The sequence below is a fragment of the Phycomyces blakesleeanus genome, assembly GCF_001638985.1.
Source record: "Phycomyces blakesleeanus NRRL 1555(-) unplaced genomic scaffold PHYBLscaffold_11, whole genome shotgun sequence".
NCBI classification, from domain to species: Eukaryota; Fungi; Mucoromycota; class Mucoromycetes; order Mucorales; family Phycomycetaceae; genus Phycomyces; species Phycomyces blakesleeanus.
This window is the reverse complement of record NW_017265144.1, coordinates 1,445,335-1,462,204: the sequence shown is the minus strand read 5'-3', so window position 1 is coordinate 1,462,204 and position 16,870 is coordinate 1,445,335. Positions and strand designations below refer to the sequence as shown.

Sequence of the window (16,870 nt, the reverse complement as noted above, 5' to 3'; positions counted from 1 at the left end):
TCCTCTGGTACATCTGTTTCTACTGGTGTTTCTATTTCTTCTACTGTCGCTGGTGCTTCTGTGACAGGTGCTACGGTATCTAGCGCTAGTACTGGTAACACCAACACCTCCCTCAACACAACCAACAACAATACCAATGTTAATGTCACTGCCAATACCAATACCAATACCAATACCAATACCAATACCAATGTCAACTCAAATGTCAATTCAAACACTGGTGCTTCCAATACTGTTACTGCCACTACATCTTCAAACAACAACAATAACAACAGTAGCAGCAATAGCAGCAGTACAGGCGGTGGTATGGCACACTACGATGCACCCTCTGCGTTCTCGATGTATAGCCCCGAACATCATGCAGGTGATATTGGATTGATGCAGGACAATGCAAAAAAGGATAGACGTTATTCAGTAGAGCCGTTTTATGGTCCGGGAAAGACTTATCCTTCCGGCTCGGACTTGTCACCCACACAGTTTGGAAATAGCAGCAATAATAGCAATACTACTACTGCAACTGCTGCTACTACCACGACTACGACTACAGCAAATATTACTAGTAATAGTAATAATAATAATAATAGTAATAATAATAATAATCGCTACGCTGGCGTTAAAGCAATCCTGCACACATCCGCCTTCCATCCACTCGGTACGCCTGGCTTGCCACGCGACACTGATCTCCAACAACAGCAGCAGCAGCAGCAGCAGCAGCAACATCAACAGCAGCAACAGCAGCAACAGCAGCAACAGCAGCAACAGCAGCAACAGCAGCAACAACAGCAACAGCCACACCCCTTACTTGCTCAAGAGACAAGCCCCTCATTTTGTACTTACCAACGCCCAATTCAAGACAAAGATGAAAGAGACCTTACACGACAGGCATGGTGAGCATACATGTTATGCAGGGGAAATGAAATTAAAGAGAAGCCGATGAAATATATATATATATATAAGAATAAAGTATATATATATATATAAGAGAGCAAAGAAAGATCGAGAGAGTGTGAATTTGTGATAGAAAAAAAGGGGGGTTTCAATGGATTATTATTATTATAATTATTATTACTATTACTATTATTATTATTACTACTACTACTACTACTACTACTACTACTACTACTACTACAACTACTACTACTATTATTTATTTATTTATTTATTTATTTATTTATTTATTTATTTATTTATTTATTTTATTTCTTTCTTATTTTTTGGCTTGTTATATTTCTATATACATACATTATCCGTTTCTCCAATTCATCCCCTTCTTCTTCATGCTGTTATTGTTGTTCTTTAATATATATATATATATATTAAATACATTACTTTACAGTTATAGTTACTTTTGATTGTGGAAGTCCATAGCACCCCCCACACATACACAAACACACACATATATATATACACTCCTCAGTTTCCCCTTAAAATAAACTGAGTTAAAAAACAAGGACTATTGAGTATACAGAATACGGATAAGCTTATAAGATATTAGTACATATGATTGGAACTTTAGATATCCTTTATAACTGTAGTTGTTGTTCATTCTTTTGTACGATAGGCTACTATTATTCAATAATGGTAATAATAAAGAAAGACATAGTAAATGTTACAAATGAAGAACAAGAACAAGAAGAAAAAATAATAATATTAAAAACTCTGATTCCGCCAAAATGCAATCTAAGAAGTATGCGCACACCCAAATGTATGCACATATGCATGTCTGTCTGTCTGTCTGTCTGTCTGTCTGTCTGTCTGTCTGTCTGTCTATGTATGTGTTTATGCATGCATACATGCATACATACATACATACAGATAGGTCTGTAGGTCTGTAGGTCTGTAGGTCTGTAGGTCTGTATGTATATCTACATAATTCAACATTTCTTTTTCTTTAAATAATACTAATACTAATACTAATACTAATGCTAATGCTAATGCTAATGCTAATGCTAATGCTAATAAAATCCCCCTTTATTTCTTGCTTTAGTTCTTTGGGTAAATAACTGTTGAGTATCCCAACAAGTCTAATAGAGTAAGCAATAGATTTCACATGTGTATGCATTTGGTAAAGTATTATCCAATGCCCACACAATTTATATATATATATATATAAGATATATATATTCTTCTTTTGATTTTGTAGTGAATACTGATTGGTCTAATAATTAGGCCTGTCCGATATTAACATTTGTATAGAGTGTATTAATGGTCTCAATGATTCTTAATAATGTAGCTTTTCTTCTTCTGGCTTGTAAGCCAATACATTAACAAACACTCTATAGATACAGTCATATAATATATGCATTTTTGTGTATGTGTATGTGTATGTGTATTTTAATAATAATAAAATAAAGCCTATTCTTCTTTAATACTATACCTTACACCACACCACATCGCGCAGACACACAGACACACAAACAAGCAAGCAAGCACGTATATATATATATATATATATGTATACAATTTCTTAAAATCTAGTCAGTAATATGATACTACTTGAAATGAATATATATATATATTCCTTTATCAGCTTATTGAGGCAATAAACCTAAACTAAAACCAGAAAATATTTTATACATTTATACATTTATATTATTACTATTACTATTACATTCTCACGCTATCACGTTTTCCCACGACAGCTTTATTCAAAGTTAGATTATCCCAGAGCTCCCCTTGCTTGGATTGTGGCCACTGTAATAATAAATGGAGCACAAGCAAGTAAAAGAAAGTAAAAGAATACATAATAAATGATACCTCTGTTGAATACACCGAATCAATTGGCTTTATATTACTATTGGAGTCTGACAGAATGAATTGCTAGTATTATTATCACAAGCTACACTGTTCATCTATCTATTTTATCTAAATCTATCTATTTCTTGTATTAAACTCACCTTCTTGGTCCTTTCTGTGTTTCACAAGATATCAAGAACAAACCAACCAACCAACCAACAAACAAACAAACAAAAAACTTCTTTTAGGGGTAAGACACCGGGAAATTCTAAAAGAACAATATACTGTGAGTATGTATATTATGCATTATATAAAATGAAATGAAATGATGGGAATCAAGACAGTAAAATAAAAACAAAAAAATAAAAAAACAATATTTTCTCTTCTTCTTCTTCTTCTTCTTCTTTCTATTATTCACAAAGCTCAATTATAGTAAATAATAGTAATGTCTTTCCGCCCCAATTCTTCCCACAGCCGTCCCAATTCTCCTCATGGTAGACCAGGCTCGCCTCGTCCATTTTCACCTGGACAGCATACCAAAGTTGAAGAAGAACTTCATTTGGCTGGTATTGACTATGACAAGGTAATTAAACATACACATACACACACACACACATATATATATATATATATATATTTATATATACACATATGCTTGAATCATGAAATCATAGGTCACTATCAAACACAATCCATCCGTACCAGTCTTGTATGAAGAAGCCTTGACTCACGAACTTGGTACTGTCATCTCGTCTGCAGGTGCTCTCTGCTCTTATTCAGGTAAAAAGACCGGCCGTAGTCCTCATGACAAGCGTATTGTCGAAGAATCCGGATCAAGCAAAGACATTTGGGTAAAACAAAAAAAAGAAACAGAGAAATAATCTAAATATATATGTATATGCTTTGGTTTATGTATTTTTACTAACGATAATATAATTATATAATCATTAGTGGGGTCCTGTCAATACAAAGATGAGTGAACAGGTGTTCTTGATCAATCGTGAACGCGCCGTCGATTATCTCAATACCCATCCTCGGCTGTACGTATTTGATGGCTATGCTGGCTGGGACCCAAAGTACCGTAAGAAGGTGCGCGTGATTGCGTCGCGCGCTTATCACATCCTGTTCATGCACAACATGCTCATTCGTCCTACCGAAGAAGAGCTTGAGAACTTTGGAACTCCAGCCTTTACGATCTTTAACGCCGGAGAGTTTCCAGCCAACAGATACACTACCGGAATGACTTCAACCACATCAGTCTCAATCAACTTTAAGCGTGCAGAGATGGTTATTCTTGGTACAGAGTATGCAGGAGAGATGAAAAAAGGCGTAAGTACAAGCCCTTTCTTAGCCTTCTTCTTCAAACAGAAATAAATATATAGATAGACAAGTATTTGATTATGACTATGATTATGATGATTATATGACTCATATTTATACTTGAATATCAATAAATCTATAGATCTTTACGGTCATGCATTACTTGATGCCCAAGGCCGGCGTACTCTCTCTCCACTCATCTGCAAACGAAGGTCCAGATGGCGATGTGTCGGTATTCTTTGGATTGTCGGGCACAGGAAAAACCACCCTCAGTGCTGATCCCAAACGCCACTTGATCGGAGATGACGAGCACTGCTGGAGTGACACTGGTATCTTCAACATTGAGGGTGGCTGCTACGCCAAGTGTATCGATCTCTCTGGTGAAAAGGAGCCCGAGATCTTTAATGCCATTCGATTTGGATCAGTGCTGGAAAACGTGGTCTTGAATGAAGAATCGCGAGTGGTGGATTATGCAGATGATTATCTGACTGAAAACACTCGCTGTGCCTACCCAATCAGTAAGAAAATTTTCTTTAATAATAATAATAATAATAATAATAATAATAGGCTGTCTATTACTTTGCCTTTAGATAAATTACAATCGTCATCATCTTACATATACAAATTATTATAATTACTGTTAGACTTTATTCCAAACGCAAAGATACCTTGCATGGGTGGCCACCCAAAGAACTTGATTCTGTTGACTTGCGATGCATTCGGTGTACTTCCCCCGGTATCGAAATTGACACCTAGCCAGGTGATGTACCATTTCATTTCCGGCTACACAACCAAGGTTGCCGGCACCGAAGATGGAATTGTGGAACCGACCCCAACCTTCTCGGCCTGTTTTGGAGCCCCATTCTTGGTCCTACATCCTCAAAAGTATGCAACCATGCTAGCCCAAAAGATGAGCGAGCATGCGTCCGATGCCTGGTTGATCAACACTGGTTGGGTCGGTGGTTCTGCATCCGATGCCAAGCGCTGTCCACTCAAGTACACACGTGCCATTCTTGACGCCATTCACAGCGGCGAGCTTGCCAAGAGTAAGTTTGAGAACTTTGAGGTGTTTGGACTCTCGATTCCCACACACGTCCAAGGCGTACCCGACGAACTACTCCACCCCCGTAAAGCTTGGCAAGGAACCCCACAGACATTTGAAGAGTCGATCAACAAGGTGGCTGGGATGTTCAAAGAGAACTTTAAGACATTCCAGGATGAGGCCAGTCCAGAAACATGTGCTGCTGGACCTGTTTAAAGTGAATAACATAAAAAAGAAAAAAGAAAAGAAATTAAAACATTAAAATCAAAATCAAAATCAAAATCAAAATCAAAAAAAAAAAAAAAATTCTTGCACTTTGTAACATCTTGGATCTAAAGAAGTGTCCTTCTTCTTCTTCTTCTTCTTATTTTATTGCTTCACAAATCATTCTTTATTTATTCATTTGTTTTGCTATCAATGTATATGTGTATGTGTATGTATATATATATATATAAAAGAATGAAAAATAAACTAAAGGAAAAGGGAATTTCAATTTGCTTTATTGACCATTGATTTTGGAAGGTGTCTAAGATGAACAATCAAATAATTGAATATTAAGATTAATAGAATTCAAAACAAAACAAATATCAATTGATTGAAATTTAAGATGTGTATCTTGAGACTTACAAGGATCTTTAAAAACTCTTCAAAGTTGAGAAGACCATCTCCATCCACATCTGCTGCCTTGATCATAATATCAATCTCTTCATCTGTAGCTGACTCCCCTATATAAACAAGAAATAGAAATTTAGAAGCTTATTGTTAATATACATACATATAGACTTGTTGTAGATGACTAGGATTTCCTTTTTGTTTTTATAGAAGAAGAATAAAAAACTGGTTACCAAACAAGAGAAGACCTTGCTGAAGATCCTCACTATTGATCACACCGTCATTATCTCTGTCCAGGATTCCAAACACCTTTAATACACTTTCTTCATGATCTCCCTGTGAAATGATATGCTTAATAATGTATTGTACACAAAATGTCTACCAATCTTTTTGGTTTTTTTTTTTTTTTTTTTTTTACTAAACGTACCCTGTCCATTACTGCCAGAAATTCATTGAAATCCAACAGGTTGTGTTCTTTTGTATTGGAAAGCTTGATCTTTTTGTTTGTTTTTGTATATAATGTAATTGTTAATTCAATTGAACTTTTGATCAACTCGATACATACAGACACACTTTATATGCATATATCAATTGTCATCATTGCTTTACACACCTGTCGCTCAATATCATCCGGGGTAGCAGACACGTTTGCTTTCTTGTAAGCATCTGATAAACTAGTGAAATTCATTCCCTGGCCATGAGAATAGGTATCAAACGAGTGTTTGAGGTATTGGAGGTACTTGTCACTTGAATCAGCCTTCTTTTAATAAACATTATCATGATCATGATTATTTAAAGACAAATTGTTGATATTAGCATTAGTATGTTTATCATTGCTATCCATTGTAGCCTTAGGTACTGTGTTAATGATACAATGTGTTAAAGAATGCGTACCATGATGAACCTTGAAAGAAAAAGAACGAAATCAATTTCTAGAAAGTTGCCTCTATTTATTGACAAGATCGATTGCGAATCCATCTTGCAAACATTTTCACAGAAGATAAGACAAAGATAAAATTATAATATATTATAATATAATATAATATAATATATATGATGATGATGATTATGCTAATAAACTAAAATGATAAATAACTTGCTTACTTACTTATGTAATGTAATGTAATGTATATTCTATTTTATAATGTTCTATATCCGGACCTCATTTCTGCCCTGGCTTCTGCTAATTCTTATTTCTTATTTCTCTACTCCTTCTCTTCCTCCTCCTCTTCAACAGGCCACCAAGTAGGCAGAAACGGGCGCACAAATGTATCAGTACCGGCTACATTAAATGCCTTGGATTGCGTGTTTTCAAACTTTTTGACGTGCTCCAATCGCATCAAGGCCATACCAATGTTGTGAATCCCACTACCAAGCTTGCCTACACTGCGCTTACTTGACCCATCAGCCAATTTAATGTCTACCTGTGGTTCTAGACCAACAGGGTAGATTGCACTACGATCAACCACAAGAGATTCTGGTACACTATAATATTATTATTATTATTATTATTATTATTATTATAAGAAAAAGAATATATAAATAAAAATAAGCATCTTTTTTATTTATTTATTTAAAATTTAATTAATAAAACTTGCATACCTTTGGTCACCATTATAAATTTGTACAGGCATCATCCGCTTACGAACAACACCAGTATGATGTGTACGAATCGTTAGTTCCTGACCGACATAGCATCCCTTGTTAAAATCGACTAACGACAACAATAAGTACACACAGATCTGATCTTCCACCCCTTCATGTCAACATAAAGTTCTTATACTATCTGATGCCCCTCTTTCCCTTTGGTCTCCTCTATCCCTTTTCATTTTATATTTATACATTAAAGTAACAATTAGCTAGCTTACCACCATGCATATAGTCCATATTACTCTCTAGGGGTAATGCGTGCTCCGGCCACATGTCATCGGGCCCTTCTGCCACACCATTCAATAATCGACGGATGGTATATTCTTCTGCCGGAAGCTCTTCAAAGGTATCCAGACCCAAAACAGATTTGATATCTGTACAAACCAACACACATTGAATTATCGGTGAGTTCAAGAAAAATAAGTAGGTAAATAGGTTTGTAGTTTTGTAGCATTTTGGCTTTTTAGGTAGGTGTACAAATTATATACATATACATATACATATACATATAGGAATATGTTTTCGTACCTGTTTGTTTGGGAACAATTGCTCTGTATCCAAGACCAGGGACACGTGGGTCGTAACATCCTACTGCTGCTGTCTTTTGCACATCTCCTCCCCACGCAGACCATGCACTGTATTCCTGTGTGACATCCTGCATCTTGACCTTGGCACGAAGCTGGTATCTCTTCAAATGTTTGGCAATATTTCCGACAACCCTTTCATCACACTCGATAATCCACTTTTCTGATTCTCCATTAACCGGATAAATAAATGCATCGTAAAGCATACGTCCCTTTTAATTTCAGGTTGTTGTATAAGAAAATTTATAAAGTTAGTTGATTAAGATACCAACAGTTCATAGTGAGTATACTATTTTCACTCTCTAATACATTAATACATTCTATTCCACCCCCCCTTACTTGTGGAGTTAAAAATGAGGTGTAACAACCCTCACCACCCGAGGCAATCTTGCGGGTATTATTGGTTGTCAACCCTTGAAGAAATTTGACAGTGTCAGGGCCTCGAAGCTCAAGAAGTCCTCTGTTAGGGATCTGACAGAACTTGTTGCCCTGTTGCTGACTGACTTGTGTGCTCAATGTTCTTCTACACACTTTTTTTTATCCAAACACACATAAACAAACGCATATTTACATGAATTATCTTTATTGATATCATTTTCTTTCTTCATTCAACAACTTGTAATAAAATTCTATATATATATATGTGTGTGTGTGTGTGTGTATTCTGCCCTAGTTTCAAGCAACGTTTTATTTATTTAATTTTTACCTTGAGATCTCATTGTGGAAGGAATCTTGGAAATCATTAAACCGTTCATATTTTTTTTCTACTTCTTCTCTTATTTACTTCTTTCTAATTTATGAGAGTTTATTGTATAATTAAATAAGAATATATATATTTATGTAGTGTGTACAGAGAGATAGCATGAGAGAGAAAGAAAAAGAGAGAGAATGTGTGTATGTAATTTATGTAGTGTGGGGATGAATATCTAAGAGTATTCTAATCAATGCTCCACGTGACATAGCCCGTCACAGAGCGTTGTAGCAAGGGCAGTAAACAAGCCCCGTTTATTTTGGCAGCTTCTACATTTCACCCTTTTCTTTTTTTTTTGAGTTCAATATGCATCACGGCAAGCATTTCCGTCGCCTCAATCGCACATCGTCGCATCGTAACGCTCTTTTGCGAAACTTGGCATCCTCGTTGATCGAGTATGGCCGGATCGAAACCACCGTTGCCAAGGCAAAGGAGCTTAAGCCCATCGCTGATAGCATGATCACACTTGGAAAGAAGGGCGATGTCGAAGCCAAGCGCCAGGCTATTGCATACCTCTACGTAAGGCTCCTTTTTTTTTTAAAAAAAAATGTTATTATTATCATATATGGGCAAGTTCATGTAGATCTTGCGTGTTCCTGTCAATTTTTTTTTAAAATTTTTAAATTTTATTCGATAAAAACACATATACGCACATACTTATCTATATATATATATCTGTGTGTACCTCAAACCCTTTTAGAGTCCTACTGTCACAGTTCCTAAACTCTTTGACGAACTTGCTCCTCGTTTTGCCGAACGTAACGGTGGATATACTCGTGTTCAGCGTATCGGAAACCGTTACGGTGACAATGCTCCCATGGCTGTGATTGAATATATTGATGGACCCAACGATATCAAAAAGGCAATGGTTACCCAGACCTTGGCCCGTGTCCTGGGACAGACTAACCAGACTTCCAAGGTTAAGGAAGCATTTGAAGGAACAGCTGACCTCGGTCTTTCCAAAACTCTTTTACGTGATCTCAAGAAGGTTCAATTCGCTAACAGTATCGAGACCTTGAGCCAAGATGTTGAGAAGGAGATCGCAAAGCAATTCAATTAAAAAAAATTAAAAAAAGAAAAGAAGAATGGAAAGCGAATAAGGAATGAATGAACCAGAAAAATCAAAAAAAAATCAAAATGTATGCATATAAATTAATAGATAAATAGAGAGAGAAAGAGGGGGAAGGAAAATGATAATAATAATATCACTCAAACACTCAAATACGATCGCAATCACACTTTACGAACACAAAACGCTTACCATACAACCAATACACCGATCACCAAAAAAAGTGTATATACAAGAGATGACTTATACGACGATAATGACGATGAAAACGACGAAAAAGAAGAAGATAAAGATAAAGAGAGAAATCAAAGTACATACATACATACGCAAACTCAATCTTATATATAATGAAGGAAGAAAATAATCAAATCCAACATGGTTCGGTAAACGATAGTATATTGGAGGACACTGTATAACGGGTGTGTGCTTGTGTGTGCGTTTTAATGTATGGTAATGTACATAAAAGAGAGAGTATCGATCAATAGATACTGGGGACAGATAAATAAACTTGGAGACCCTCTTTTTATTCTTCTTCTTTGCGAGTCAAATTTACTGTTGGTTTGGGTTGTACTCTATGGAATTCAGTCAGTTTCAGAGATTATCTTCCTTGTTCCTCAAAATGAATTGGTCGATAAAGAATATTTTAACTCTTTTTGCCTGTGAATTTTACCTTTATCTTTTGACTTAAAATTCTTGTACTGTTTTTTTTTGGTACCTTTGAATTTTATCAAGTCGGCATTTAAATTTATATTTCATTTTTTCTTTTTATCCTTTTCTTTTTTTATTTTTTTATTTTTTATGAGACTGCATCTCAAGGCACACATTACACTATAATACATTTTGGTTTTTGCCTGTTATGCAGACATTACAAGGACAAATTAGACATTTGCGTAAACTATATCGGTGTCTCTTTTTTATTGACCTCCAGCCAGAGGAAGGAGAGAAAGTACAAGTGTTTTTCCGATGTGACGATGGTTCGATGAATAATGATCAATTCCAAGATGCCTACAAAACTGCACGCTTGGGTGATCAGGTTAAGATCCAGGTCGAGCCACCCCATGATCCCAAAGAGGCAGACAGACCTTACGTAGTCTATCAGTCGTGTCAACCGATCGTTGTCCTGAGTGCCTACAAAGGTTCATTTGTAGCCGACAGCGCGCTTAAGACAGGCGAGAACAAAAAAGAGACCTTACGACAATGGGACGGCCAGCACATAGACAAGGCTTCTCTAAATTGCAAGTATTGGATTAATCAACGCCGCTGTCCAAAAATGGAAGCATGCATGTTCCAGCATCCTGTAGGTGAAGCATATGAACAAGCAAGAGAAGAGTGGCTCAAACAGGTAAGACAACAAGTGCACTATCTTTCTATCTTTCTTGGTTGGTTAGTTAGTTATTTGGTTAAGAATGAGAAATAAAAGAAATGTTTGTATATACTATACGGGTTTAATTATACAGCCTGTGTTGTTCAAATCCAAACCACATATATGTATATAAAATAAAGACTTTATGTTCCTATATTAAATAAGAACAACAATAATATTAACTTTGTATTCTAGCGTATGGATGCTCGAAAACTCAACAACCATGATCCTAAAGACCCCCACACAAACAAAAAACCCCATGCTCTACGTGCGATTGTGTTCGCAAAATGGATTCTTTCGACATTTCAACCCAGCGGACAAGTGCTGGACATTGCGGGTGGAAAGGGCGAGATTGCGATGGTCTTGAGTCGGGGATATGGCATTCCTGCCACTGTTGTAGAACCCCAGGAACGAAAACGGCCCGATTATTGGTACACTCGCCTGCTTCGACTTTTGCGAACCTCGACCTGGCCATTTGATGTTGAACCGATCTACTTGCACACCATGCTAGATAACGCATTTGTAGAAGACCAGGCTGCATTGATCAACAGTGCATCGCTCTTCATTGGCCTCCATGCTGATCAGGCCACCGAACCTATTGTGGATTGTGCACTGTCTCTCAACAAGGCATTTGCTGTTGTGCCCTGTTGCGTATTCGGCCAGGAGAACAGACATCGTCGGCTAAAAGACAACAGACCGGTATTGACCACTCAAGATCTTGTACAGTACCTGTGTGAAAAGGAAACTCCAAACAAAAAGAGCGTTCAACAGGCGTACCTGGATTTTGAAGGGAAAAACATAGTGGTTTATTGGAATCCAGACGAATAAAACAGGAAAGAAAAAAGAAAAAGAGAGAAAAAGATAGAGAAAGATAGATAAAGCTTTTGTCTTCTTCTTCTCCTTCTTTACAAATGGCTCTTGATCTCTTTAAATTCAAGCTCTACGCGATCTGCCACTCGATCAACCTCGACCTTGTCCTTTCCTACGACGCTTACAACCACTTTTCCATTCAATTCTGGGTATGATCCGATGAGCAATTGGTCCTTTGGGTATTCTGCCTGCAGACCAGTCAGATAGGCTGCAAGCTGGGTTTCGGGCTGATAAGTGATAATCTCTCTACGCACAAAACCTTTGAGGGACTGACCCTGGCTAATGATAAGACGTGCGAAATAAGGCTTGAGAGAATAGAGTAAGCGTTGGAAGAGTTGGGGAATTCCTGGTAAGATGTAGATCTGACCCACAACCACGACTACTGGAATTAAGAGCGAAGGATCCTCGCGTACTAATACGGCAGGGTATGGAAACAAGGCCATCCTTAGATGGGCATCTGTGAGTGCTTTCTGCCTCTTTGTAGCCACGTCTGTGAGCCTTTGCTTGGTTTCATTGTCTATCTCGAGAGAAAGATCAAATGCCTTGGCAACAGCAGCATAAGTAATATCGTCATGCGTCGGTCCTTGAAGTTTCGATTTTTTTTTTGGTTTGAGTTTCTTTTTTTTTTGGTATAAAAATCTTTACATTAAAAATCGATTCCTTTACCTATTCCTCCACTTGTAAAAACAAGGGTGTGATCTTTAGCCAGACGCCGAACTGATTCACCAATAGCTTCATCATCATCAGCAACAACGTCAATACGTTTTAGAGAAATTCCCAAATCGAATAAGAAATTGGCTGTACCAAAAAGAAAAAAGAGTTTGGTTCGAGGTCATTGGCAATGTTGAAATATTCTTAAATCCTTTCTTTCATTCTCTTCATTAGTAAGTTTTACCTAAACAATAAGAATTTAGGTCCCTTGTCTTTCCAGACAAAATCTCATCGCCAATGAGGCAACAAGCAGCAGTGATGGTCATTCTATTGTTAGGGGTTGAAAGTGTCCTTGTAAGAGAGTTTTTTTTTGTGGAAACTACAGATTAATGTGACTTGTACGACACGAATAAGATTTTATTTTGTTTTTCTTCTTTAAATCAATGTAGCAGAAATGCATAGTTATAGGTGGAAAGTAGAAGGATAATATATTTCACTATGTATATACATGCATATTTTATACATATATATAGTGTGTGCATTATCATTGCTATTATATTTAAGTACAATATTTATATACTAATAATATTAATTACACTTATTACAAGTGTATAGGCAATTCATGAATCAATTTTTTTCTCTCTCTCTCTCTTTGTTCTTGTTGCTTTTAATCTGTTTTTAATTAAGCAATGCCTTATAAAAGAAAGCAAAAGATAGTCAACTTAACTTGATTATAATTCGGGTTTTATCTTGTGTTTTGAAGAAAATTGACGGTGGCAAAAGAAGCAGAACAAGAGTGGAAACAAGTCTTAAGAAAACAGAAGAGTATATACTGTGCAAACCATTATCCATTTGCTCGGCTACACAATTAAAACAGATAATAAAAGAAAGACAGAACAATATATTAGGAGCAAATGAAAATAAAATAGTGCATATATAATAGGAAATATTTACTTTTCTAGATGTACCTTTGTGTTTAAAAGGTACAAGTAACAAAAAATTGAAGGATCGTATTTGATTAAAGACTTACAAGACATCAGAGATCTACCAGTTTGAATCAAGGATTAAGCCAGTAATAGCACAAGGAAAGGAACATTTTCCGTCTATTATTTGGATAGAGGACTTGACGAGATTATATAATATAAATGATATGGGATTGAGGTGAATGTGCGGCAAAAGTACCCAGAAAAAAAAAGAATACTTGTAGTTATGTCAGAATCGATAGTGCACTAGTATATCAATCGTTTAAACTAGAAGGAAAAGTACAGTAACGCACATTATATAAAGCCTAAAATTTGAAAATTCAAGTCGCATAATTGAATATGTGATAGGTTATGTAAAAAAGAAACTTTCAATCGTATCTCGATTGTACGTTTTCTTTGCTGTACTTTGCTATAGGCTTCTTTTAGACTTTATTTTTTTACTTTTCTTCTTGTCATACTCAAAAAATACTTTTTGGATCTTCGTCACACTCCTTCACCCAATGTCGAGCTACTCTTGGTTTAACGTTCAATTTCTTTTCTGCTGCTTCTGCTGCTTCTGCTGCTGCTTCTGCTGCTGCTTCTGCTGCAACTACAATCAACAATTTCTCGCCCTTAAGCTTAAAGGACTCGATGATATATCTATCAGTGCAGGGAGGTTTCTGACGAGTACTCTCGCCTTTCCTAACACTTTTTTTTTGTAGTTTATTGAATGTATTATATACACAAAGGTCAGTTGGTCAAGACATCAAGCGGTGAGCTCAAGAGAGTCTAATAATGTTTAGGATGACAATTGCAGCAACTCGATTGTTGACAATGGGAACTTCTTTAAATATATTTTGGAAGTGAGCCTCCCAGATAACACTGAGGGCTTCCGAACAATGCTTAAAAATACTGTGGTATTGCGGACTGTGGCTGACTACAGAAAAAAGGGAAGGAGATCGGAATAGACCTTGTAGGCCTGGCTTGTCTTTGCTTGAGACCGGTGGTCTAAACCCTGCTATTTGTACCACTGTTAGGCCGAAATTTCTGGGTTTTTGTGAAAAATTGGAAAAAATGCCCGACCGAGGGATTCGAGCCCCCAATTTGTCGATTGCTAGTCCGGCGTCCTAACAACTGAGCTATCAGTCGGGTTGCTATACTATATCAAATTTTAGGGAGTTTGCACTATCAGCTTTGATGACGTCATCACTTTTTACTTTTCATTTTTATTTTCTCAGCCATTTTTCCCTTTCTTTTGATTTTCGAATCTACACTTTAATATTTAACCAAGCAACATACTCCTTTTTAAACCTTTTACACTCATCTTTTACCCTTTTTTCATTTTCCCAAGCTCTTCCTTAGATTACCATTTTTGTAATTCATTTACATTAATGCATTTTTTACCTTTTCTTTACTTTTACTTTCCCAAACATATTACGCTTCTTTTTATTTTTTGTATTAGCTTCATTTCTTTTATAATATATTATCTTTTTACTATATTATATTTTTTGTTTGTAACATTAATAGGGTATACACACCACAATTGAGTGAAGAACAGACTCCACAACCAAACACTGGTTCTTTCTTGCTAATGAAAATGGCGAGTTAATAATATGGAACTGTAACACAGCAGGCACACGTACACTATACTCTCATACAGTGTAAATCAACCATTATACATCAAGGATTTGCATTACAGGAATTTTAATAGTAGCAGATATAAACAATATTATTTTGTCTCTAATAAATAACACTATCACAGTATTTACATTTCTCTATATTGAGATATTAACCTAATAACAATCCCGAACACTTCACCACAAAAGCACTCAGAAAAAGAATACCTAAAATTGTATCAGAATTGAGAGTACAATAGCATGTCACTCGTTTAAACTAGAATGAAAAGTAGAGTAAAACACATTATATAAAACCTAAAATTTGAAAATTCAAATCGCATAAATGATTATATGATAGGTTATGTAAAAAAGAAACTTTCAATTGTATCTCGATTGTATGTTATTTTTGCTATACTTTGCTATAGGCTGTTTTTAGACGTTTTTTTTTATTGCTCTTCTTGCTATACTCAAAATTACTCTTTGGGTCTTCGTCACACTTCTTTACTCAATATCGAGCTACTATTGGTTTACTGTTTAATTTCTTTTCTGTTGCTGCTGCTGTTGCTGCTGCTGCAACTGCAATCAACAATTTCTCGCCCTTGAGCTTAAAGGACTTGATGATATATCTACCAGTGTAGGGGGGTTTCTGACAAGTACTCTCGCCTTTCCTAACACTTTTTTTGTGGTTTATTGAATGTATTATATACACAATGGTCAGTTGGTCAAGACATCAAGCTGTGAGTTCAACAGGGTCTCCTAATGTTTAGGATGCCAATTGAACCAACTTGGTTGTTGACAATGGGAACTTCTTTAAATATAGGTTGGAAGTGAGCTTCCCATATAACACTGAAAGCTTCCAAACAATGCTTAAAAATACTGTGGTATTGCGGACTGTGGCTGACTACAGAAAAAAGGGAAGGAGATTGGAATGGACCTTGTAGGCCTGGCTTGTCTTTGCTTAAGACCGGTAGTCTAAACCCTGCTATTTGTACCACTGTTAGGCCGAAATTTCTGGGTTTTTGTGAAAAATTGGAAAAAATGCCCGACCGAGGGATTCGAGCCCCCAATTTGTCGATTGCTAGTCCGGCGTCCTAACAACTGAGCTATCAGTCGGGTTGTTATACTATATCAAATTTTAGGGGATTTGTACCATCAGTTTTGATGACGTCATCACTTTTTACTTTTAATTTTTATTTTTTCTCGACTTTTTATTTTCTCAACCATTTTTCCTTATTTTGATTCCCGAATCTACACTTTAATATTTAACCAAATAACATTCTCCTTTTTAAACCTTTCACCCTTCTGACACGCAGGGTACTTGAGGGAGCAGGTGTAACTAATTGCAAGTCTACTACGAGGAAGGACGCTCAAGTTGAATAGCGTTTAGGGCCAGGTTACTAGCTAGCAAGGGTTATATTCCCAATTGGAGGCGTGGTAACGAGGGTCAATAAACTACTGTTAAGAGGAAACGTTCTCAAGACAATAGAACTACACTCAGTATTTAATTAGGGCGTCAAATAATATTTATGACTAGGCGTATGGGGATGGAATCATTTGTCAAAATGAGATAAAATGGGGAAGTGTTTTTAACGAGGTAAAAAGATTATTTGATTATTCTTCACTAAACTTCCTCTGATAATGGCC

At 36.3% G+C, this 16,870-nt stretch overlaps 7 protein-coding genes across 7 annotated transcripts; 3 read left to right on the top strand and 4 right to left on the bottom strand.

Annotated features, from left to right (window-relative positions):
• Nucleotides 1-3,136: 3,136 nt before the first annotated feature.
• On the top strand, nucleotides 3,137-5,598 carry PHYBLDRAFT_38102 (hypothetical protein). Its single transcript, XM_018440101.1, has 5 exons — nucleotides 3,137-3,319; nucleotides 3,411-3,587; nucleotides 3,688-4,065; nucleotides 4,199-4,574; nucleotides 4,701-5,598. The coding sequence occupies exons 1-5, from the start codon at nucleotides 3,182-3,184 to the stop codon at nucleotides 5,312-5,314; spliced, it is 1,683 nt and encodes a 560-aa protein (XP_018291596.1). The 5' UTR covers nucleotides 3,137-3,181; the 3' UTR covers nucleotides 5,315-5,598.
• PHYBLDRAFT_168899 (hypothetical protein) lies at nucleotides 5,598-6,607 on the bottom strand (the record flags this gene model as incomplete). Its single annotated transcript, XM_018435964.1, has 6 exons — nucleotides 5,598-5,624; nucleotides 5,726-5,823; nucleotides 5,944-6,046; nucleotides 6,138-6,206; nucleotides 6,324-6,470; nucleotides 6,605-6,607. 6 exons carry the CDS (start codon nucleotides 6,605-6,607, stop codon nucleotides 5,598-5,600), a joined length of 447 nt encoding a protein of 148 aa, XP_018291595.1.
• Nucleotides 6,608-6,712: 105 nt separating this feature from the next.
• PHYBLDRAFT_187135 (hypothetical protein) lies at nucleotides 6,713-8,699 on the bottom strand (the record flags this gene model as incomplete). The annotated part of the gene is made up of 6 exons (XM_018439333.1): nucleotides 6,713-7,195; nucleotides 7,313-7,424; nucleotides 7,579-7,734; nucleotides 7,889-8,156; nucleotides 8,284-8,474; nucleotides 8,651-8,699. 6 exons carry the CDS (start codon nucleotides 8,697-8,699, stop codon nucleotides 6,916-6,918), a joined length of 1,056 nt encoding a protein of 351 aa, XP_018291594.1. The 3' UTR covers nucleotides 6,713-6,915.
• A 302-nt stretch (nucleotides 8,700-9,001) lies between these two features.
• PHYBLDRAFT_168897 (hypothetical protein) lies at nucleotides 9,002-9,755 on the top strand (the record flags this gene model as incomplete). Its single annotated transcript, XM_018435963.1, has 2 exons — nucleotides 9,002-9,214; nucleotides 9,396-9,755. 2 exons carry the CDS (start codon nucleotides 9,002-9,004, stop codon nucleotides 9,753-9,755), a joined length of 573 nt encoding a protein of 190 aa, XP_018291593.1.
• An 865-nt stretch (nucleotides 9,756-10,620) lies between these two features.
• Nucleotides 10,621-11,864, top strand: PHYBLDRAFT_63801 (hypothetical protein; the record flags this gene model as incomplete). Its single annotated transcript, XM_018441186.1, has 3 exons — nucleotides 10,621-11,106; nucleotides 11,323-11,734; nucleotides 11,755-11,864. 3 exons carry the CDS (start codon nucleotides 10,621-10,623, stop codon nucleotides 11,862-11,864), a joined length of 1,008 nt encoding a protein of 335 aa, XP_018291592.1.
• A 237-nt stretch (nucleotides 11,865-12,101) lies between these two features.
• PHYBLDRAFT_4977 (hypothetical protein) lies at nucleotides 12,102-12,965 on the bottom strand (the record flags this gene model as incomplete). Its single annotated transcript, XM_018440191.1, has 3 exons — nucleotides 12,102-12,580; nucleotides 12,664-12,795; nucleotides 12,893-12,965. Coding segments are annotated over 3 exons (684 nt in total), but the record flags the coding sequence as incomplete, so codon positions are not given.
• A 1,124-nt stretch (nucleotides 12,966-14,089) lies between these two features.
• Nucleotides 14,090-16,397, bottom strand: PHYBLDRAFT_145943 (hypothetical protein; the record flags this gene model as incomplete). The annotated part of the gene is made up of 6 exons (XM_018431563.1): nucleotides 14,090-14,257; nucleotides 14,420-14,547; nucleotides 14,639-14,764; nucleotides 15,758-15,839; nucleotides 16,012-16,317; nucleotides 16,377-16,397. The coding sequence occupies 6 exons, from the start codon at nucleotides 16,395-16,397 to the stop codon at nucleotides 14,090-14,092; spliced, it is 831 nt and encodes a 276-aa protein (XP_018291590.1).
• Nucleotides 16,398-16,870: the final 473 nt, after the last annotated feature.